At 44.6% G+C, this 21,560-nt stretch overlaps 1 protein-coding gene and 1 pseudogene across 1 annotated transcript in view; both read right to left on the reverse strand.

Annotated features, from left to right (window-relative positions):
• Positions 1 to 3,719: 3,719 nt before the first annotated feature.
• Positions 3,720 to 21,560, reverse strand: part of LOC104013991 (creatine kinase S-type, mitochondrial) — an 83,163-nt gene continuing 65,322 nt past the window's right edge. The window contains exons 10-11 of the mRNA XM_087770694.1: positions 8,437 to 8,505; positions 3,720 to 3,758 (exon numbers count right to left, since the gene is read on the reverse strand). Coding sequence (XP_087626820.1) covers positions 3,738 to 3,758; positions 8,437 to 8,505 — 90 coding nt within the window. The 3' untranslated portion in view covers positions 3,720 to 3,737. The remainder of the gene's footprint in view (positions 3,759 to 8,436; positions 8,506 to 21,560) is intronic.
• LOC148054196 (uncharacterized) lies at positions 18,098 to 19,821 on the reverse strand (annotated as a pseudogene).

Here is a 21,560-nt window from a genome sequence, read left to right on the forward strand (position 1 = left end):
TATCTCAAGCCATGAGTTTTCTCCCTTTTAGTCTTCCGATTCTCTCCCCCATCCCACTGCGGGGGAGTGAGCGAGCGGCTATGTGATGCTTAGTTGCTGGCTGGGGTTAAACCATGACAATAAGACAGGAGAACTGGTGACAATCGACATGGAGAAGGCTGAGGTACTCAACAATTTTTTTGCCTCCATTTTCACTGGAAGCAGCCAGGAGAGAGGAGTGAGAATATGTGAGAGGAACAACTCTGCAGACACCAAGGTCAATGAAGAAGGAGGGGGAGGAGGTGCTCCAGGCGCCGGAGCAGAGATTCCCCTGCAGCCCATGGTGAAGACCACGGTGAGGCAGACTGTCTTCCCCTGCAGCCCTTGGAGGTTAACAGTGGAGCAGATATTCCACTTGCAGCCTGTGGAGGACCCCAAGCTGGAGCAGGTGGATGTGCCCTGAAGGAAGCTGTGACCCCATAGAGAGCCTTTTCTGGAGCAGGCTCCTGGCAGGAACTATGGCCCCATGGAGAGGAGCCCACACTGGTTCAGGTTTTCAGGCAGGACCTGTGACCCCATGGGGGACCCATGCTGGAGCAGTCTCTTCCTGAAGGGCTGCACCCAGTGGAAAGGACCCATGCTGGAGCAGTTCTTAAAGAATGACCCATGATGGAGAAGCTTGTGAAGGAGTGTCTCCTGTGGGTGGGACCCCATGCTGGAGCAGGAGAAGAGCATGAGGAGGAAGGAGCAGCAGAGACGAAGCGTTATGAACTGACCGCAACCCCCTGAACCACTCGCGGGGAGGAGGTAGAGAATTTGGGAGTGAAGTTGAGCCCAGGAAGAAGTGAGAGCTGGGGAAAAGGAGTGTTTTTAGATTTGTTCTTATTTCTCATTATCCTGCTCTGTTTGATTGGCAGTAAATTTGATTTCCCCAAGTTGTGTCGGTTTTGCCTGTGACGGTAATTGCTGAGTGATCTCCCTGCCCTTATCTCGACACATGAGCCTTTCATCATGTTTTCTCCCCCTGTCTTGCTGAGGAGAAGGAGTGATAGAGTGGCTTGGTGGGCACCTGTCAGCCATCCAAGGTCAACCCACCACACTTTGGTAGCAGAATACAGGCCACAGTTTTCTATCACGTGGTGGAGGGGTGTGCAGTACACCTGGAATCGACTGCCCCAGGGGTGGAAGCACAGCCCCACCATTTTCCATGGGCTGATCCAGACTGCAATGGAACAGGGTGAAGCCCTTGAACATCTACAATACATCGATGATATCATCATGTGGGGCAACAAAGCAGAATTGTTTGAGAAGGGGAAAAGAATAATTCAGATTCTTCTGAAAGCTGGTTTAGCCATAAAAAGATGCAAGGTCAAGGGACCTGCATGGGAGATTCAGTTCTTGGGAGTAAAATTGCAGGATGGACATTGTCACGTGCCTATGGATGTGATCAACAAGATAGCAACTATGTCCCCACCAGCTAACAAGAAAGAAACACAAGCTTTCCTAGGCCTTGTGGGATTCTGGAGAAGGCATATTCCAGGTTATAGTCATCTTGTGAGCCCTCTCTATTGGGTGACCCGAAAAAAGAACTGTTTTGAGTGGGGCCTTGAGTAACAGCAGGCCTTTGAGCAGATCAAACAGGAGACAGCTTGTGTGGTAGCCCTTGGGCCTGTCTGTACAGGAGCAGCTGTGCAAAATGTACTCTACATTGCAGCCGGGGAGCATGGCCTCACCTGTATCCTCTGGCCAAAAACTCCAGGAGAAACCTGAGGTCGACCTCTAGGGTTTTGGAGCCGGAGGTACTGAGGATCAGAAGCCCACTACACCCCGACTGAAAAAGAGATACTAGCAGCATATGAGGGAGTTCGACCTGCTTCAGAAGTTGTTGGTACAGAAGCATATCTCCTCTTGGCACCATGATTGCCTGTGCTGCACTGGATGTTCAAAGGAAACATTCCCTCTACACATCATGCAACTGATGCTACATGGAGGAAGAGGGTAGCATTGATCACGCAACAGGCTCGAATTGGGAGCCAGAAGGCAGAGGTGCCTGAGGAGGTGACTCATGCCCAAGAGGCACCACCATATAATGAGTTATCAGAAGATGAAAGGAATAATGCTCCGTTTACCAATGGATGCTCTAATGCTGTAGGAAAACATCGGAAGTGGGAAGCTGCTGTGTGGAGTCCCACACGACAAGTCATTGAGGCCACTGAAGGAGAAGGTGAGTCAAGTCAGTCTGTAGAAGTGAAAGCCATCCAACTAGCCCTAGAGATTGCTGAATGAGAAAAGTGGCCAGTACTCTATCTCTGTACTGACTCCTGGATGGTGGCTAATGCCCTGTGGTTACAGCAACGGTAGCAGTGCAGAGGTAAATCCATTTGGGCTGCTACATTCTACAAGTAGAAAACATTGCTGTAAAGGTACGCCATGTAGATGCTCACATGCACCAAAACTGTGCCACTGAAGAACATCGAAACAATGAACAGGTAGACAAGGCTGCCAAAATTGAAGTGTCTCAGGTGGACCTGGACTGGGAGCATAAGGGTTAAGCTATTTGTAGCTCAATGGGCCCACAAAACATCGGGACATCTAGGGAGAGATGCAACATAACATACAGATGGGCTCGTGATCGAGGGGTGGACCTGACCATGGAGGCCATCACGCAGGTCACTCATGAATGTGAAACAGGTGCTGCAATCAAGCGAGCCACACGAGTAAAATCTCCCCGGAACAGAGGGTGGTGGCTGGGTTTTTGATATGGCAAGGCCTGGCAAATTGACTATATTGGACCACTGCCACGAACACGCCAAGGCAAGCGCTACGTGCTCACCATGGTGGAAGCGACTACCGGTTGGCTAGAAACATACCCTGTAAACCATGCCGCTGCCTGAAACACCATCTTAGGCCTTGAAAGGCAAATTTCGTGGCTACGTGGTACCCCAGAAAGAATTGAATCAGACAATGGGACTCATTTCCAAAATAACTTCATAAACTCCTGGGCCAAGAAACATGGCATTGACTGGGCGTATCACATCCCCTATCACCCACAAGCCTCTGGAAAGACTGAGAGATATAATGGACTGTTAAAGACTATGTTGAGAGCATTGGGCAATGGGGCACTGGAATATAAATTTAGCAGAAGCCACTTTAGCAGAAGCCACTTTAGCAGAAGCCACTTTAGCAGAAGCCACTGGGCTGGTTAACACCAGAGGATCTGCTAACCATCTTGGTCCTGCCCAAGCCAAGCCCCTACATACTGTGGGAGGAGATAAGGTCCCCATAGTGCACATAGGGAAGTGGCTGAGGAAGGCAGTGTGGATTGCTCCTCCCTTGGGAAAAAGCAAACCCATTCGTGGGATTGTCTTCGCTCAAGGACCTGGGTGTATTTGGTGGGTAATGCAGAAGGATGGGGAGATCTGGTGTGTACCCCAAGGAGGTTTAACCTTGAGGGAAAATAATCTGTGATGTGAGTTGTATGTTGTAGGAAATAATGTAGCAGGAACTACGTGAACTGATGAAAAGTGAGCTTTGCAAGGAATTGGGCAAGCGCAGCAATTACTCAAACCAAATTTGTGTCCTGGGAGAGAAGGAACCAGGCAATCTTTAGATCATGTCCTACAGTCTACCTGCATAAAATGGTGCATTTGTACACTTTTTGGGTGTGTGCAAAAGTTATACAGACCTTGGCAGTTTCCAAACCGGACCTGCTGTACTTAAGTATTGTGGTAGTCATGGAAGAATGGATAAATGTGCAATTAGATGAACTTTTTTTTTCTCTGAAAAGAACAAGAGTGTAGATACTTCACTATCGATTTAAGAGAGAGTTTCATACAGAACATAAAAAATTGCTCTAAGAGAATCTATTAACAACTTGTCCCTTAAGCAGCATAAGATGGGTCTCCTGCAGATTTATGTCCCTATGTCCTGTCTTTTCCTTTCCCAATTACATTAATTCCAGTGCCCATCCCTCCTCTCTGTTCCTTTATTGTTTTGTCACTTGGCAAGGCCAAGTGCATTACCTGGCTAGTCTGGAACTATGCATGTGGTGATTTGCCAATCAGGTGTTGCTAACCAGAATAATTGAAAAACTGTAGAGAAACAGATTTGGGTCTTTCAGATACTAACTTTCACAAAACTTCTAGGGATTTTATCATCTCTGGTATTTCAATCTCTGTTTCTAAAATAAATTTGAAATGCTAAAGGTATGTGTGGGGTGGCATGGTGATACCAACAGACAGCTGAACAGTGGAACAGTGTAAACTTTGTTTCTGTGGGAAATGAAGGTGAAAACATATATTCATTCCTAGATACACTGCATCAAATAGTACATGATTCTGGCTTGGACATGCTAGGCCATAGAATGTGCCTCTGTCATAAAATAAATAGTGATGAACCTGAACTTATTTGGTTTTATATATACACTAAATGTTGTTTCAATGTGGAATTTTTGTGATTAGATTTTCATTGAAGTTAAGCTCTCAGTGGCTCCTAGACATTTTACTGGATCTTTTTCTGCTACATCTAAAAGTAAATAAATAATAGTTGGAGATCTATAATGCAGGAAGTGATTTGCTATTACAAGTAGCATCACCATGAAAATTTGAATCCTGTGAACACAAAATGTCTTTTCAGCGAGACAATAAATATAAATATGCACGTGTACTGGTTTTGGCTAAGAGAGAGTTAATTTTCTTCACAGTAGCTTGTATGGGGCTATGATTTGGATTGGTGACCAAAACAATGTTGATAACACACCCATGTTTTACCTGAGCAGTGCTTACACAGAGTCAAGGACTTTTCTGCTTCTCAGACTGCCCCATCAGTGAGTAGACTGGGGGATGCACAAGAAGTTGTGAGGGGACACAGCTGGGACAATTGACCCCAACTGACCAAAGGGATATTCCATACGGTATGATGTCATGCTCAGCAATAAAAGCTGGGGGAATAAGAAGGAAGGGGGGACATTCGGAGTGATGGCATTTGTCTTCCAAATAACCATTATGCGTGATGGAGCCTTGCTTTCCTGGTGTCGTGGTTTAACTCCAGCCAGCAACTAAGCACCACACAGCTGCTCGCTCACTCCCCCCTGGTGGGATGGGGGAGAGAATTGGAAGAGTAAAAGTGAGAAAACTCATGGCTTGAGATAAAGACAGTTTAATAGGTAAAGCAAAAGCTGCGCACACAAGCAAAGCAAAGCAAGGAATTCATTCACTACTTCCCATCAGCAGGCAGGTGTTCAGCCTAGATTCGTGACTAAAACTGTTGATAACACACCAATATTTTAGCTATTGCTGAACAGTGCTTGCATAGCATCAAAGCTTTCTCTTTTTCTCATGCTGCCCCCCCCAAGTGAGTAGGCTGGGGAGGTTAGGAGGGGACACAGACAGGACAGCTGAGACGACTTGACCAAAGGGATATTCCATACCATATAACATCATGCTCAGCAATAAAACTGGGGTAGAGGAAGAAGGGGATGGTGGTTTTGGCTTCCAAGGTGGCTGTTGCTTGGAGAGTGGCTGGGCATCGGTTTGCCTGTGGGAGGTGTGAATGACTGCTTTTGCATAATTTGTTTTTTCCCCTCTTTCCTTCACTTATTAAATTGTCTTTATATCAACCCATGAGTCTTCTCACTTTTGCTCTTCCTATTCTTGCCCCTGCTGGCAGGGAGAAGGGATGGCATGGAGCGAGCAAGTGGCTGTGTAGGTGCTTGGCTGTTGGCATCTAGTAAAACTATTTGAGTTAGAGCATATATAAATCATTAAGGAATTCTGATGATGGCAAATATGCCAGTTCCATCTTTAGCTTTTTCCAGCGGTTAATAACTTTCAGTAAACATTCTTGTGCCACATAAATGACAGAGAGCACTCATGGTAGAAAAAAAAAGCTTAAACAGTCGGACTGAAACATTAAATGTTTTCTTCAAGGCCCTGCTAAGGCTTTGTTATTGTCCATGTGAAATTTCCTTTCTACTTTCACTGAAATTGCCATAATCACAATTTCTTTCTTAATCTTAAATGCTTGAAACCTGTAATAGAACCAGCAGCAAATGTTGTGAGAATTGCTTCATATAAAAAATAATGCACATTCTGGATTACTTTCTAAACAGCATGATGTAATTTCTCTCTTTCAGGAAGCCACCAGCTATCTTCTTCCATTACTGGAGTTTGGTACTTTCTCTCCTTTTTGTGTATCTTAAAATAATGTTGATAGTAAGATCTGCTTCTAAGTCACTTACTTTGGTATTATCTGGTGGAAAAACTTGAGCAGCTATTTCCAGCTGCACATTCATCTAATTGAAGTAGGTATCTTAAATCCAGTAAAATCTTGGCTCAGGCAGGACATAGGACACAAATCATACTGATGCTGTCAATGGATGGAGAGCAGCCATCCGTTCCCATTCTGCTGGACCTTTCTGCATAATTTAATGTTGTCAATCAATAGATATTTCTTAAAGAAGTGGCAAGGATCCAGAGTAGTACACTACATTTTCTGAAAGGATGTTCAGTGGAATGGAAGAATGAACAATGATAGCAAACTGTACTTCCAACTGTAGGTCATTTTGGTTGTTGTGTACCATTTCTCCATAAGTAAGTCTTTCTTTTTGCTCTTATTCAACATCTACTTGCAGGTACAAGGTAGACTGCTGGCACAGTGCGGAGGGTACGCTTGTCCCTTGCTGTATGTGACTGTATGATTACCCTGAAGTTAACCCACTAGGTGGATGAGATTTGCTCTTCAGCAAACCAGTCTTGGACAAAGTGGAGGTTCTGTTTATGGACAGAAATGAGCCATTTCAATCTCCTCTGGCTTTACCTGTCTAGCTCCTCCAGACAAATTTAGATGTGTCCTTGGATCCCTAAATGCTAGTATAGGTGCAGCTCAAAGGAATGTTTTCTGCCATCTCCAGTTAATGAAACTTATCGTCTTGGCAAATGTTGATTGGGTTCACTTTTCACTGGTTCATGCTCACTTTTGTCACCTCTACTGAAGTATAGTAAACACGGACACAAGGGAGTATCATTAGGAAACTATATCTAGTTCAGAACATTACATCATGTTTCCTTAGCAGTGCAGGTCACCACATGCACATCATACCTGTCCTCTGTTCTCTGCACTGCTGTCTCATTTCAGATGATTGGGTAATGTACAAGGTCTTGATCCTTATATTTAGGGTATTCAGTGGTGTAGGCACAGAACAACTACTTAGCCTTCTCTGATATAAATGCATAGCAGCATCTCCACTGAAACAAAACTCTTAGGTGTCCATGAAACGGTTTCTTGGGAAGAGGATAAAAGACCAAACAGAAGGAATTAGTAATGCTGAACGGTGTGCTGCCTGAAGGCAGTCATACTAAGGGAGAGGAGATGATTGCCAAAGACATTAGACTGAACATTATTTTGGGATGAAATATTCCAGTAGGTAGAGTTTACAAAGCAACGTGCGCCTCTCCATAAGCAGAGGATTTGTGCCCTTTTCCCTGGAATTAGAATTACCTCAAGTTGATTGAAATATCTTCAAGGTAAAAAGTTATATTATGAGCACTTTGACATAGAGCCACAAGACTTGTAGGCCTATGTAATAACCTAACTTTGCCTGTCTTCACTTAGCAGAGAACTACACCTCTGTTGTGGATTAACCCCCGTAGGAACAAAGCACCACACAGCCACTCACTCACTCCCCCCACACTGGGATGGGGGAGAGAATTGGAAGAGTAAAAGTGAGAAAACTCGTGGGTTGAGATAAAGACATTTAATAGGTAAAGCAAAAGCTGCATGCACAAGAAAAGCAAAGCAAGGAATTCATTCACTGCTTCCCATCGGCAGGCAGGTGTTCAGCCATCTCCAGGAGAGCAGGGCTCCATCACGCATAACGGTTACTTGGGAAAACAAACGCCATCACTCTGAACGCCCCCCCTTCCTTCTTCTTCCCCCAGCTTTATATTGCTGAGCATGGCATCATATGGTATGGGATATCCCTTTGGTTGGTTGGGGTTAGCTGTCCTGGCTGTGTCCCCTCCCAACTTCTTGTGCACCCCCAGCCTACTTGTTGTAGGGGTGGTGTGAGAAGCAGAAAAGGCCTTGACTCTGTGTAAGCGCTGCTCAGCAATAACAAAAACATCCCTGTATTATCAACACTGTTTTGATAACAAATCCAAAACATAGCCCCATACTAGCTACTATGAAGAAAATTAACTCTATCCCAGCCAAAACCAGCACACTAAGCCATAAATGTATGATGATTATAAGTGTTAAAATATTTATAATATCACCTTTGTTTTTAACGTGATGTTCTTTTTTTTTTCAGATAAAAGAATGGACTGATGAAGAGGATGGTGTCTTGCCACTCAAAGCAGAAATGCAAGTGAAGATACCATCAGATCTAGCTTTCTCCCTTTCGTCTGACTTCACACACCATCGACAGTAGGAGAAACATTACTTGTAAGAAGAACTTACCTTTTCTTTAAGACTGTTCAAATCCAGCAACTTCTGCGAATATTTTTTGGGATGCTGACACTTTTCTACCTAATTAAGAATAAATTGCTGTAAGAATTTGACAGTAAAGATTCATTAATCAAAGTATGGATGGGGTTTTTCCCTTAACAATAAAATTTAATTTGTTTTAAATCTGTTTTAAAAATAGGGTTGCCCTGCACTGTCAAAAGAGAGAGCTGGAACAAAATTCCTTGCCTAAACATATGTATGTTGCAAGGGTTAACTTGAGCAGGTTATATGTAACTTTAGCTGGATATACTGTGAATGCTCTATATAAGGAGTAAGGCAAAGCTGTGGACTTCAGGTTTGTGCCCTTTGGGATGCTGATGTCACAGCAGTCAAAGTGAGAAATCAAGAAACTGGGATCTTCAAAATTCAGATTTTAAAAAAAAAAACAACTTATGAAGTCTATTTGAATTGGAATGGATTTCGGAATTGCTGTTAAAGATGTTTTTTAATTTGACTTCTATAGTTCTTCCAGGAAAATGGCTGCTCCAGTTTCCAGTGGGCAGTTCCCCAGACAGAGTAGAAGGCCTGATTTTGCTTCCGGTCTTAATAAAGGGACTTGTGATTCACATTTACAAGAAGTGAGCAACGAATGCTATGACCAGGACTAGAGGGGCCCTGCCTCCAGCCAGGTGGAGGAAAGGGACAACCGGGTGTACTGGACTGTGTGGATTCGATGGCCTGGCACATCAGACCCACAGGAGTATAAGGCTCTAGTGGACACCGGTGCACAGTGTACCCTCATGCCATCAAGCTATAAAGGGGCAGAACCCATCCGGATTTCTGGAGTGACAGGGGGATCCCAAGAGCCGACTGTACTGGAGGCCGAAGTGAGCCTAACTGGGAATGAGTGGCAAAAGCACCCCATTGTGACTGGCCCAGAGGCCCCGTGCATCCTTGGCATAGACTACCTCAGGAGAGGGTGTTTCAAGGACCCAAAAGGGTAACGGTGGGCTTTTGGTATAGCTGCCTTGGAGACGGAGGAAATAAAACAGCTGTCTACCTTGCCTGGCCTCTCGGAGGACCCTTCTGTTGCGGGGTTGCTGAGGGGCGAAGAACAACAGGTGCCGATCGCCACCACAACGGTGCACCAGTGGAAATATCGCACCAACAGAGACTCCCTGATTCCCATCCATAAGCTGATTCATCAACTGGAGAGCCAAGGAGTGATCAGCAAGACTCGCTCACCCTTTAACAGTCCCATATGGCCAGTGTGAAAGTGTAATGGAGAGTGGAGACTAACAGTAGACTATTGGGGCCTGAACGAAGTTACACCACTGCTGACTGCTGCCGTGCCGGACATGCTAGAACTTCAATACGAATTGGAGTCAAAGGCAGCCAAGTGGTATGCCACAACTGACATCGCTAATGCGTTCTTCTCAATCCCTTTGGCAACGGAGTGCAGGCCACAGTTTGCTTTCACTTGGAGGGGGGTCCAGTACACCTGGAATCGACTGCCCCAGGGGTGGAAACACAGCCCCACCATTTGCCATGGACTGATCCAGACTGCACTGGAACAGGGTGGGGCTCCCGAACACCTGCAATACATTGATGACATCATTGTGTGGGGCAACACAGCAGCAGCAATTTTTGAGAAAGGGAAGCAAATAGTCCAAATCCTTCTGGAGGCTGGCTTTGCCATAAAACAAAGTAAGGTCAAGAGACCTGCACAGGAGATCCAGTCTTTAGGAAAAAAATGGCAAGATGGGCGTCGTCAGATCCCAATGGATGTGATCAACAAAATAACAGCCATGTCTCCACCAACCAGCAAAAAGGAAACACAAGCTTTCTTGGGCGTTGTGGGTTTTGGGAGAATGCATATTCCAAATTACAGTCTCATCGTAAGCCCTCTCTATCAAGTGACCCGGAAGAAGAATGATTTCAAATAGGGCCCTGAGCAACGAGAAGCCTTTGAACAAATTAAACAGGAGATAGATAGTTCATGCAGTCGCCCTTGGGCCAGTCCGGGCAGGACAAGATGTAAAAAATGTGCTCTACACCACAGCCGGGGAAAATAGCCCTACCTGGAGCCTCTGGCAGAAAGCACCAGGGGAGACTCGAGGTCGACCCCTAGGGTTTTAGAGTCAGGGATACAGAGGATCCAAGGCCCACTATACGCCAACTGAAAAAGAGATATTGGCGGCATATGAAGGGGTTTGAGCTGCATTGGAACAGGCTTGAATAGGAAACCCCAGTCACCCAGGAATCTTGGAAGTGATCACGGACTGGCCAGAAGGCAAAGATTTCGGAATACCTACAGAGGAGAAGGTGACGCGTGCTGAGGAGGCCCCACCGTATCATAAACTGCCAGAAAATGAGAAGCAATATGCCCTGTTCACTGATGGGTCCTGTCATCTTGTGGGGAAGCATCGGGGGTGGAAAGCTGCCATATGGAGTCCTGTACAACAAGTTGCAGAAACTGCTGAAGGAGAAGGTGAATTGAGTCAGTTTGCAGAGGTGAATGCCATCCAGCTGGCTTTAGATATTGCCGAACGAGAAAAGTGGCCAATGCTCTATCTCTATACTGACTCATGGATGGTGGCAAATGCTCTGTGGGGGTGGTTACAGCAATGGAAGCAAAGCAACTGGCTGCACAGAGGCAAACCCATCTGGGCTGCCGCATTGTGGCAAGATATTGCTGCCCACATAGAGAACCTGGTTGTAAAAGTACGCCACGTAGATGCTCACGTACCCAAGAGCTGGGCCACTGAAGAACATCAAAACAACCAGAAGGTGAATCAGGCTGCTAAGATTGAAGTGGCTCAGGTGGATCTGGACTGGGAACGTAAGTGTGAGCTATTTCTATCATCTCAGTCAGCCCATGACACCTCAGGCAATCAAGGAAGGGATGCAACATAGAGATGGGCTCGTGATCGAGGGGTGGACTTGACCATGGACACTATTGCACAAGTCATCCATGAATGTGAAACATGCGCTGCAATCAAGCAACCCAAGCGGTTCAAGCCTCTCTGGTATGGAGGACGATGGCTGAAATATCAATATGGGGAGGCCTGGCAGATTGGTTATATCACACTCCCACAAACCTGCCAAGGCAAGCGCCATGTGCTTACAATGGTGGAAGCAACCACGGGATGGCTGGAAACGTATCCTGTGCCCCACGCCACCACCCGGAAAGCTGTCCTGGGTCTTGAAAAGCAAGTCCTGTGGCGACATGGCACCCCAGAAAGAATTGAGTCAGACAATGGGACTCATTTCCGAAACAGCCTCATAGACACCTGGGCCAAAGAGCACGGCATTGAGTGGGTATATCACATCCCCTGTCATGCACCAGCCTCCAGGAAAATCGAATGATACAATGGACTGTTAAAGACTACACTGAGAGCAATGGGTGGTGGGACATTCAAACACTGGGATATACATTTAGCAAAGGCCACCTGGTTAGTCAACACTAGGGCATCTGCCAATTGAGCTGTCCCTGCCCAATCAAAACTTTTACGCACTGTAGAGGGAGATAAAGTCCCTGTAGTGCACATAAAAAATATGCTGGGGAAGACAGTCTGGGTTACTCCCGCCTCAGGCAAAGGTAAACTCATTCATGGGATTGCTTTTGCTCAAGGACCTGAGTGCACTTGATGGGTGATGCGGGAGGATGGGGAAGTCCGATGTGTACCTCAGGGGACTTTGATTTTCGGTGTGTCCTGGTTTGGGTGTCCCCCACCGGGTGTGGATTGAGCGAGCATCTGTGTGGTGCTTAGTTGCTGGCTGGGGTTAAACCATGACAGGTTGAAAATAGCCAATGAAATGAACTGGATAATGTTAGTTGCTATAGAATACTGGATGTCATCACTTCTATGATTACTATGTGCCATACCAACAGTGTTACAGTAAGAATCACCCAAATTAATGAAGAATGAACTTTGAGGAAACTGAGCAAAGTGCAGATTTGATAGAACCAGAATTGGCTTCAGCATGCAACAGTCCACCACCACACACCATCTCTCCTGCCCTGAAAGACTGTTATGATGGATGAAGCCCAAAGTCATGGACTAAATGAACTCAACGAATGTTTTAGAGGGATAGCCCATAGACTAAGGAAATTATATCTATGTGTGTATATATATATATCAAAAGACTGGAAAAGTGGTAGTGATTAATTAGAATGTATTGGAAAGGGTAAGACCTGGGCATGATGTATATGGTATGGAATAAGGGGTGGATACTGTCCTGGTTTCAGCTGGGATAGAGTTAATTTTCTTCCTAGTAGCTGGTATAGTGCTGTGTTGTGGATTTAGGATGAGGATAATGTTGATAACACACTGATGTTTTAGTTGTTGCTAAGTAGAGCTTACACCAGTCAAGGACTTTTCAGCTTCCCATGCTCTGCCAGGTGCACAAGAAGCTGGGAGGGGGCACAGCCAGGACAGCTGACCCAGACTGGCCAAAGGGCTATTCCATACCATATGATGTCATGCTCAGTATATAAACTGGGGGAGTTGGCCAGGGGGCAGTGATCACTGCTCGGGGACGTGCTGGGCATCGGTCAGTGGGTGGTGAGCAATTGTATCATGTATCACTTGCTTTGTATATTATTACTGTATTATTATATTATTATTGTTACTATTATACTATTTTATTTAACTTCAGTTATTAAACTGTTCTTAACCCATGAGTTTTCTCACTTTCACCCTTCCAATTCTCTCCCCCATCCCACTGGGGATGGGGTGTGAGCAAGCAGCTGTGTGGTGCATAGTTGCTGGCTGGGGTTAAACCACGACACTCAGCAATCATTGAAGCCAAGAACAGGAATAAGAGGGAAGCTTATACTTTTCCAGTCCCATGCAAGTAAATGCTTTTTTTGATTGCCTGAAAACAGCTGTTGCTCTTAAACTGAAATTCTCATGGAGACCTACCTTGTAATTTAAGTCTGTAGAAGCCTGCTATCCCTTCTCATATGACAACAACAGAGCAGTAGTCCGTTGCAGAAGCTTGATAAGTAGTTTAGAGTGCAAGATGGAACAAAGCAACAGGTACGAAACTACAAGTCGTCTTATCCAGTGGTGGTTGTTAGGCTCACTGACCACCAGACTACCACCACAAGGAGAACTGCATCACCATTCTGAAGGGAAGGCTGAGTTCAGAAGGTGAGCAAGCTGGGTACTAGCATGCCCTGCTTGTGCTCCCGACACTTCAAGAACAGAGGTTAAAAGAAATTGTCAGTGATCCTACTTTTAGCATAGTCCCTTTAGCCAAGTAAAAGTCATAGTGATCAGCTGTAGGAAGGGAACAGTGAATTTTCTTTTCCTCCCCCAAGATACATGAAGTATATCTTAGCAATTTGTGAAAGGGACATTTCTGCCTGAGCTTGCAATAGTGCAACTGGGTGACCATCTATTACTCAGAACAATAGATCTGCATCAACCATTTCCTTGGGAAGAAAGGCTGCTCTCTGAAACCATCACTTGCATACCACACTGTCTATAGCAACCCCTTATGGGGAAGTGTTTTATACCACTAAGAAAGTCAAAGTGCATGGTTTCAAGTTCCTATAGGTAAAAGAACATGCTACAACATCAAGGAGATTTTAAACACAGAAATAATCTAAAAAAGAAGGTTTTTCTCCTCCAAGATGAGGATATAAATAGAAACATCTTCTTTTAAGCTAGGATACAGGTCTGCTGCAAAAGATTTGTCTATATTAAAGTGATATAACTTTGAGCTTTAATCCAGTAGTTCAATTAAAACTCAGTGATTAATCCCTGGTTTCATCTGTATCCAATCCCCTCCCCTATTTAAATGAGTTCTCTGATTATTGTAAACTGAATATACATACACTATCTTAGCCCAAGGTCTAGCATCCAGCGCTTTTTCACTGTGAGCAGCATTTTTGAGAGCCCATCACAGAGAGCAGCCTAGAAAACTTTAAAACAAATACATTAAGTTTAACATAGGAACCTAGAGACACTCCAGTGAAGTAGAAAAGCACAACGCAGCCCCTTTTTCTATAGAGACACAGTTTTCTGTAGGGCAGAATCAACAGTGAAATAATTTACAAGAGCAGGAAAAGCTAAACAAAGACATTCTAGCAGTATAAAATTGGTCCTTCCGAATACATGCGAGAGAGGCTACAAGTGCTTCCCCAACATGAAGGTCTATGGGATGGGCTGGACCATGAACAGCTATCGGCCTCACCCACTGGCCACAGCACAACTATGGAGTCTTGGGACTCTTGGCCTTCTTAATTGCGCTACCAAAATTCACTATTTCCATGCTGGCTTCACTTGCTAATTAAAGAGTAAGGTCTGTAGTTTTCTCTTTGTGTTGTCTAATTTAAACTAATGTGCCACTAGAGGGAGGATGCATCTGTAGCTTGGGCACGGTTGCTGGTGCATGAAGCAGCCAAGCGTGCATCAGGCAGTCCTTATCTTGGGGCCACAGCCTTTTCAAACTCCTTCAGTAAATCTGCGCTAGACACCATTCCTTCTTTATTAGTTATCTTTAATATTTGTGTCTCTCTAGAGAAATTGCCTGTCTACATTTTGGTCATTTTCCAGGACTTTGCGCCCACTACATGGAGGTGTGCACAAAGAGTGCATTGATTTTGTTATTAAACTCCATCACTGCCAGTGAGAGCCAACACAGATTTAGAAATAGAGTGCATTTACTGCAGGTAAAATTAATAAATGACCACCATTTAAGAGCCACTTTTAATAAGATGGGAAATAAAATCAGAGAGACTCAGGATTTCATTTTAAAACTAAAAATAACAAGATTGCTGATGAAGTTACAGTTCAACCACAACACTAGGACCCAATTGTTACGGCAACATGCTGCCAGTGAGCCAGTAGAATAAAAATCATGGCCAAAGCTGATTCATACAGCCAGAAAGAGCTACTAGAAACAGACAAAATTGGCCTAAGGATAAGGAAGATAAAGGCAATTAGGGATCACACAGGTGTCATACACATCACACATGGCAATTTCAGATATACGCATGCTATGTATTGATTAGGCAGTTTTATGAATAGCCATGTGCAGACATGTGTCACAGATGAGTGGTTAGGCTGCTTAAAGAATCACCATCAAAGATATTTGGAAATAGTGATTTTAATAGAAATCTATAAAAGTGTGATTTAACAAAGTTCAATGGCAAGGTTCACTCTATTACTTATTAAATGAATGGAATAGAAAAGAGAGAAAAGAAAGAGAAAAAAAGAGAAAGAAAGAGGAAACTGAGTTTGAAGAAAATATAAGGAGGAAAAGGGGGCCCTCTCATTGAGTCACAAGGTTTAGAATGGACACCCTTGCTTTCTAAACTCCTTCTCAGAGACGAGCCTAGGTGCGGCTGGATCCAATCCTAGTCTCAGACTTGGTCAACGGTTTACGTCTAAGGATTACATATGCCTAGCAGCAGTTTAAGGTTTGTTCACAGTTAAGAGAGAATCACAGGAATTTAGCAGTAATTAATCATTGGTTAATTTAGCATCTACAAGATGATGAAATAGGGCTTACTACAATATTTGTATCGATACACACACACACAATAGGCCTAGTAATTTATCGCGAATTTAGTGAAATACTCACAATATGCATATATAAAGGTATCTAGTAAAAATTCCCCTTGAGTTCAGTGAAATTCTTACTTACAATGATTATTTCAATGGGCGAAGGTCGAGTCTCAAGGAGTGAAAGGAGATGGAGTTCAGCCCAGGTCCTGTGGTCAGGCCTCTGTATGCAAACTTAGAAGTTCGCGTCTCTGAGAGATGTCCCACTCAGAGGGAGATGCTGGGGCAGCATGGAGTACACGCACTGTAGCCTCCTGATTTTTATCAGGGTCTGGGTTAATATTTAAACCGAAGGACCACACACTGCCATACGGCAAGCGCCAGGTTTGGCCATTCAAAACATCAAATCCCTAAAATATTTTCATTGTGATCATTGATTATAAATCGAGTAAACAACATGCGCTTCTCACCAGGGAGCCATAGATTAACTTTCACGGTTTGGCAAATAGCACTTGCCTCGTTCACACCAGTAATTTTAACTCTTTGCCATCCAGGTCATACACCCAGCATCTCGGCATCCTGTTGTGTTAATATTGAAATTTGTGCTCCTGTATCTATTAAAAACTTTACCAATTGTCCTTGAGGACTGACTGGAATTAAAATGTATGGGCCATCATCACTTATCCACTGATAAGCCTCTATTTTCCAGACAGGCAGGCCCAATTATGGAGCAGATCATCTTGAGTGCCATTATGCAGCAAGTGCAGGACAACCGAGGGATCAGGCCCAGCCAGCATGGGTTTATGAAAGGGAGATCCTGCTTCACTAACCTGGTCTCCTCCTATGACAAGGTGACCCGCTTAGTGGATGAGGGGAAGGCTGTGGATGTTGTCTACCTGGACTTTAGTAAGGCTTTTGACACTGTCTCCCACAGCATTCTCCTGGAGAATCTGGGTGCTCATGGCTTGGATAAGTGCACTCTCCGCTGGGTTAAAAACTGGCTGGATGGCCGAGCCCAGAGAGTGGTGGTGAATGGAGTCAACTCCAGTTGGTGGCCGGTCACGAGTGGTGTTCCCCAGGGCTCAGTGATGGGGCCGGTCCTGTTCAATATCTTCATTGATGATCTGGATGAGGGGATTGAGTTGCACCCTCAGTAAGTTTGCAGATGACACCAAGTTGGGTGGGAGTGTCGATCTGCTGGAGGGTAGGAAGGCCCTGCAGAGGGACCTGGACAGGCTGGATCGATGGGCCGAGACCAACTGTATGAGATTCGACAAGGCTAAGTGCCAGGTCCTGCACTTGGGTCACAACAACCCCATGCAATGCTACAGGCTGGGGGAGGAGTGGCTGGAGAGCTGCCTGGCAGAAAAGGACCTGGGGGTGTTGGTTGACAGCCGCCTGAACATGAGCCAGCAGTGTGCTCAGGTGGCCAAGAGGGCCAATGGCATCCTGGATTGTATCAGGAATAGTGTGGCCAGCAGGACCAGGGAGGTGATAGTGCCCCTGTACTCGGCATTGGTGAGGCCGCACCTCAAGTCCTGTGTTCACTTTTGGGCCCCTCACTACAAGAAGGACATCGAGGTGCTGGAACGTGTCCAGAGGAGGGCAACAAAGCTGGTGAAGGGTCTAGAGCACAAGTCTTATGAGGAGCGGCTGAGGGAGCTGGGGTTGTTTAGCCTGGAGAAGAGGAGGCTGAGGGGAGACCTTATTGCTCTCTACAACTACCTGAAAGGAGGTTGTAGCGAGGTGGGGGTCAGTCTCTTCTCCCTAGTAACGAGTGATAGGACGAGAGGAAACGGCCTCAAGCTGCGCCAGGGGAAGTTTAGGTTGGATATTAGAAAAAACTGCCCAGGGAAGTGGTTGAATCTCCATCCCTAGAGGTATTTAAAGAATGGATAGATGTGGTGCTTGAGGACATGGTATAGATGGACTTGGCAGTGATAGGTTAATGGTTGGACTCGATGATCTTAAGGGTCTTTTCCAACCTTGACGATTCTATGATTCTATGATTCTATGAATTGCCTTCTGGACATTACTCGTTTTTTTGACTTCATGTCCTGCAATTCCTCCTTAAGGGAGAGGAAGGGGTTGTCTCCCTTTCTGGGGACTTTCGAAGGAGGAGTTGAAATACCCTCCTTCCTTTCACCGTTATCTCATTTCTGGAATGCTTCAACCAGACTCAAGATAATGCCAGTAGGCTGACCTTGAATCGTGGCTCTGGGAATGCCTAGTGCTAATGCTTTCTTCCACAGCTCATTTCTCCTTTCTCGGGATTCTGCTCGAGAGTCTTTAGGTATATTTTCCTTAATTCCTGGTCCCTGTGAGGGTGTTTTTAGTGGTCTCACTCGGTGTTCTACTGTTTGGGGCCTTGGGTCGGATTTTTCGGTCAATGGGTTGTCCCACCCCATTTCACAGGCATGGTTTAAAATGTCATGCATTAATTCTGCCCAGGTAGGGATATGGTTGCGGGGATCACTTTCACCTAATCCCTCATTGTGTTCTGTGTCTCTTCTATTTTCATCCTGCTTGGCAATTACATAGGGTTTAAAAACTGCTGGGGCTCCTCTAAGTAGTGGTTTTAGCATCGCATAATCAATTGTAGCAGATATTGGGATATCACCGAGTTCTCATCTATGAATGACTTGTATGCAGGCAGCTTTTGTGATGGCTGTAGAGAGCTCGTTAAGAGATCTTATGGGGATTATGGAGGGTTCACCTCATTCCATAGCATCTATTCCTCCAGCCCAATAAGCTATACTGCTAGTAATAGAATGGGATGTATTTGCATGGTTGGGTCCTGAATTTAAGAGAACTCCTGGACCCCAAAAGCCATTCGCTTCATCTCCAGCCAGCATTATTCAATTGCTGCCACTCAGGCAGACTTGCCACAAATACTCTGTTTCAGTTTCACCTGGCTTTCTGCCATATTTTTCTTGTAAATTTGCCAATTGTATTGGATCCCAGGGAGTGGCTCGTACAATATATCGCAGAGCACCACCCCAAGGTCCTTCAGATATTTCTCTTTTAACAATAGGTCTGGCTTCATATTCAGGGGGATTTGAAGAAAGTAAAGAATCATCATCATCTGAATCACTATTATCGGGATTACCCCATATATTCCCATCCCATTCTTCCGGGGATGCAATTAATTTTGTGATCTGTACAGTGTTAGAGGAGTGAGGAGCATGCATAAGCATCATTTTGACCCTTTCTTCTATTTTTTGTTTTTTCTCCTTTTCCTCCTGTAACTGTTTCTACAGCTGTTCAATTTTCAAAGACAGTATTAACTCAGCTGCTTTTCTGCCTTCTATTTCTTCTTTTAGGTCCTGCTCCCTTTTATTGTTATTCTTCCCATATTGATGAGCAGCTTCTAAACAAGTACCTAGCATTTTGCAAATAATTCCTTTCCTTTTTCCATCTCTTATATGCCCTCTGGCTATATTTAGCTGTTTTTCCATAGCTTCCCAATCATGCCAATTGTCACGAGTCCATTCTTCTGAGAATTTGGGACTTGTACTTATTCCATGCTTTCGTAAGTAATCAGAGATACTACTTGCTATCCTGCCGACTACGCCAATTTGTCACGAACAGGGATGAATCATACAAAGGGAAATTGAGTTGCACTCAAGTTAGAATGATTCACAGAGAGACTGAAGATGCAGAGGGTAAGGAGGACCCTCCCGTTGAGTCATGAGGTTCAGAGTAGACCCTCTTGCTTTCTAAACTCCTTCCTCAGAGAGGAGTCTAGGTGTGGCTGGATCCAATCCTAGCCTCAGACTTGGTCGACAGTTTATATCTAAAAGAATTATATATGCAAAGCTTATATAATGTTTCATTAGCATCAATTCAGCATGCAGTCAGAGTTACCAAGTGTCATGGTTTAACCCCAGTCGGCAACTAAGCACCACACAGCCGCTCTCTCATCCTCCCACCCTCCCGGGTGGGATGGGGGAGAGAATCGGGAAAAAAAAGGAAAAACCCATGGGTTGAGATAAAGACAGTTTAATAGGTCAGCAGAGGAAGGAAAATAATAATAATAATAATAACAACAACAATAATGATAAAAGGATATACAAAACAAGTGATGCACAATGCAATTGCTCACCACCCGCTGATCAATGCCCAGCACGTCCCCGAGCAGCGATTGTTGCCCCCCGTCCAACCCCCCCCAGCTTATATACTGAGCATGGCATCATATGGTATGGAATAACCCTTTGGCTGGTTTGGGTCAGCTGGCCTGGCTGTGCCCCCTCCCAGCTTCTTGTGCACCTGGCAGAGCATGGGAAGCTGAAAAGTCCTTGACTGGTGTAAGCACTACTTAGCACCAACTAAAACATCAGTGTGTTATCAACATTATTCTCATCCTAAATCCAAAACACAGCACTATACCAGCTACTAAGAAGAAAATTAACTCTATCCCAGTCAAAACCAGGACACCAAGACAAAAGGTTATGTGCGATATCGGTCGCTTAGCAAATATCTGTCATTGGTAAAAGGTCTCTCTGCCTCGAGGAGCAACCTTGAGAGGTGTCCCGGGGTGGGGGGAAGATCACCACCATGCAGCCACACTGCCTAGCAGGGAGAGCTCCAAAAAGGCTCACTTAAGCTGTCATATTTATAGGATAAAGTGGTTGGCTTGTAGCCAAATTACATGAGATAGAAAAGGTATGCAGGAGACTCCTTGTACCCACAACTTTATGATAAAGGAGTCACTCTATTCCTTTGTGGGTTTTCAGAAAACAGACTGAAACTAGAGGAATTCACAGCCCGTCTACAGCTCAGGCCTTTTATCTCTTTCGGAGACTGCACCAAACTACTGCCAGTCTGGTCAAGGGGTCGAGCACATCCGTCACAGCTTATTAGGCTTTTTTTTAAAGAGCTGAGGTTAAGTGCTTGCTAATCTGTACATATCATACATGACCAGAATAATTCTATGTATTACAGTGGGCAAAAGTCGATTCATTTGCAAAATGAAAAGAAACACACACACACAGTTATATCCATCTATATATGTCTGTCTGTCTATTTTCATTATGATGAGACAACAGCATACTTTTTCCTGGTGCATACAGACTGCTTGCTGGTTTTCCTTCAGTACAGCTTTTCACTTGACTGCAGCTTCCTGTTCTTACTGAGTTCACAACAGAAAACTCTTCAGTTGCCTTACTGAACATGCAAATAGATGTAAAGAAAAGCTGAAGACCAGCATAAGCAAGACCAGCAAAAAGGGACTTTCTTTCTTTCTTGCTGTTCTACAAAAATATTAAACGTGTTGCCTTTCTTTTCCTCAGTCTGCAAATTTTTCTGTGTATATGTATGTCTGTGTGTATGTAAGTCCAGGATTCTGGGCAGTATGGGTGTCCCGTAGGATCCCAAATCAAGATTACAGGCAGTAGAAAAGGCCATTTAATACATTTCTACAAAATCAATAAAATAGTATTTCCCCCATGCGTTATCACTTCTTTGATAGTGACCACAGTTTGCACCTGTTTAGATTTGTTTTGATTTGACTTTAGTCAACTGGGAGGTCTGCTGTCCACAGATAGCAGGTGAAAAATTAGTAAGAAAATAATCACACAAATCATTGTAAAAATTTGTTGGTTTTTTTTTAATGTT

The sequence above is a fragment of the Nipponia nippon genome, unplaced genomic scaffold (genome assembly GCF_047370975.1).
Source record: "Nipponia nippon isolate SJK-2023a ecotype South Korea unplaced genomic scaffold, ASM4737097v1 scaffold_33, whole genome shotgun sequence".
In the NCBI taxonomy this organism is placed as follows: domain Eukaryota; kingdom Metazoa; phylum Chordata; class Aves; order Pelecaniformes; family Threskiornithidae; genus Nipponia; species Nipponia nippon.